Raw genomic sequence first — 2,771 nt, forward strand, 5'->3', positions numbered from 1 at the left:
TTGGTACAGGGACCCTCTATCCGCAACCCGAGGACGCGTTCGGTGGCTTTGTCATAGGCCCTTCGGTTTGATTCTAGAGGAATCAAAACCGAACCGAATGGGCTCAGACGGCCCCAATTTTTGCAGTTGAAAAATAACAGCATCAAAAACCGACTCAAATATTTCGCGGAACACTGAGTTTTGTAGCATGACGTCGCGCTCATGCTAGAACGGGTAGAAATGTCTGGAAGGTTAGCGTAGTGCTTGACGTAGGAGTGCAGACAAATTTTTGGAGAAAATATTCTAAACGTAAAAGTAAGTTTGAATATTAATATTTTTAAAGTGTAGAATGCTAGGATAAGTGGAAATTTCAGACGTCATGAAAGTAGTCATGGGACTACAACTGAAAACAAATTTTACACATAGAAATATTACTATTTTTACATTTTTCACTTACTTTTATGTTTAGAATATTTTCTCGAAAAAGTCGTATGCATTCCCATGGCGTCTTGCTTAAATTCTCAATTCAAACCAATTTGAAACGCAATTTGAAATAGCCGTGTAGGGGGGACTTGAAATAGGGAAGACCTCACTATATTTCGTTAATTTTTTCATCATTCACCTAAATATTCTAGTAGTCCTAAGGTCGTGAAAATTAGGGAAAAAATATTCATATTTTTCCTCGCGAAACAATATATTTCAGCCTTAAACTATTTTCGTGATATCGCCAGGATTAAAGTGTATGATTTCATGTAAAATCGGTCAAGAGTGATTTATTTACCTATTTGTGGCTGCATTGTAGCAATAATTTGGAAGGAAATCGTAGTTGAGTTCCCAAAAAACGTGGAGTGTAATTCTTCCGTACGGAGCGAGGACGTTATGATTGGCTTCTCGAAACATCGCGTCATACTCGTCCAAAGCTAGCCACTTGCTCAGCAATTTGTGAGTTAAGCGATTCACTTGCAAAAGTCCATCAAGTTCCTGAAAAAAAAACCAAAAATAGTATAATAATAATAATAAATAATAATTGAAATTTTGCCAACTTCTTTAGTTTTGAATACTTATAGTTTAAAATCATAAAATTTTCAACATCTTTTCGAAATTGTTCTATCTTGAAGATTTGCATTAATTGAAGATACTTCAATTTTTTATGAGTTTAACTTTAAAATACGCTGTTTTCATTGTTTTTATTCATGTTAAATTTTGAAGATTTGCAATTTAAAATTTTTCAATTATAAAAAAGTAAAAATAAAAATTCTTAAACTTTGTTCATTTTGAAGATCAAAAATCAACTTTTCAATTCTAAATCTTCCAAATTGAAGAAATCTCTAATGCAAACCATACAAATGATAAAATTTGAAATTTTAAAACGGAAATTAATTCATTACAATATTATGAAATGATTGCATTTCCTTTAATCATTAATCAGAATATGTAAGGAAGTTTGAAGATCTAGAGAATTTGAAGAATTTCCGGAATTTCTGAAATATTTGGAATTCAGGGAATTCAAAAAATAAAGGAATTCAGAGAATTTAGAATAATTGAGGAATTTATGGAATTCAGAGATTTTTTAATATTGAAGGAATTTAAGATATTCGAAGACTTAAGGGATTTTAGAGAATGTCAGTGATTGCAGGGCATTTAAAGAATTCAAGAAATTAAGAGAATTCAGACTATTAAAAGAATTCAGGGAATTCACACAATTAATAGATTTAAGGATATTTAAAGCGATTATAGCATTTAAGGGATTTACGAGCATTCAAAATATACAGAAAATTCAGCATATCCAAGGCATTCATAATATTAAAGAAATTGAAGGATTTCAGGAAGTTGAGTGAATTTAAGGGATTTCAGAGCATTCAAGAAATTTAATAAATTCATAATATTCAAGGATTTCATGAATATAAAAAAATTCAAGGAATTCAGAGACTTTAAGACATTTTAGGAATATGGCAAATTTCCATTGCTCTAAATACTTAAATCTTAATTTTGAAGAAAAAAAATCCAAATTTTTGCTTTTCTAAATAATAAAATAAGAAGGTTAAAGACTCCACCTCTGCTTGAAATTGAAAATTGTAATTGCAATTGATTTAAAAAATTTAAACTGTTTATTTAAACTAATATTAAAAGTCATAAGTCATAAAAAATGAAAAACTTATTAACTGAAAAAGAAAATTGAAGAAACATAGTAAGTAAATGCCAAAAATAGTTAATAAAAATGAATAATTTACAATTGTTAATTTTATTTTATTGTAAAATTTCAATGATTATAATTAATGCCAAAGAAAAAATGAAAAAAAAAATGATGATAATAATTTTGTTTGAACTTACGACAACGCCAGTTATGTCTCCAGATTCGAATTTGCTGATTGCAAGATCCAGCGATTTCTGCATATCCGCATTAATTCTCTGAGTGATTAATTTATTTAAATCAATACTCCTGCCCAACAATTGTACGTGTCTCTGTTTCAGCAAAGTTTCATATCTGTTCGCTCTTGGATAAGGCAATAAATAGGCCCCAAGAGTTATGCACTCGACTCTGAATCTTTTATCTAAAAGAATACTGGCCGCTAATTGTTTGTAGTGAGCGAAAATTTGTTCGCTCAATTTATAAACAAATTGATCAAAGCATAAATTAACTTCGGCCTCAACTTCGTCGTACAGAAATTGCTTGCGGAAAATCGTCAATGCGTACAAAGCGCTGTCGTTGTACAAATCTAATGGATATAAAACGTATCTGAAAGAAAAGAATAATTTTTAATTTAGACATGTCACTCTTTGTGCTTTTTTAA

General features: G+C 30.1%; 1 protein-coding gene across 2 annotated transcripts in view; it reads right to left on the reverse strand.

Annotated features, from left to right (window-relative positions):
• LOC117172369 (cytoplasmic FMR1-interacting protein) overlaps positions 1–2,771 on the reverse strand; it is a 39,225-nt gene that overhangs the window by 14,640 nt on the left and 21,814 nt on the right. For both annotated transcript variants that reach the window (XM_033360225.1, XM_033360224.1), the window contains 2 exons: positions 2,311–2,716; positions 761–960 (listed from right to left, as the gene is read on the reverse strand). In XM_033360225.1, the coding sequence (XP_033216116.1) occupies positions 761–960; positions 2,311–2,716 (606 nt within the window). The remainder of the gene's footprint in view (positions 1–760; positions 961–2,310; positions 2,717–2,771) is intronic.

The sequence above is a fragment of the Belonocnema kinseyi genome, chromosome 5 (genome assembly GCF_010883055.1).
Source record: "Belonocnema kinseyi isolate 2016_QV_RU_SX_M_011 chromosome 5, B_treatae_v1, whole genome shotgun sequence".
NCBI classification, from domain to species: Eukaryota; Metazoa; Arthropoda; class Insecta; order Hymenoptera; family Cynipidae; genus Belonocnema; species Belonocnema kinseyi.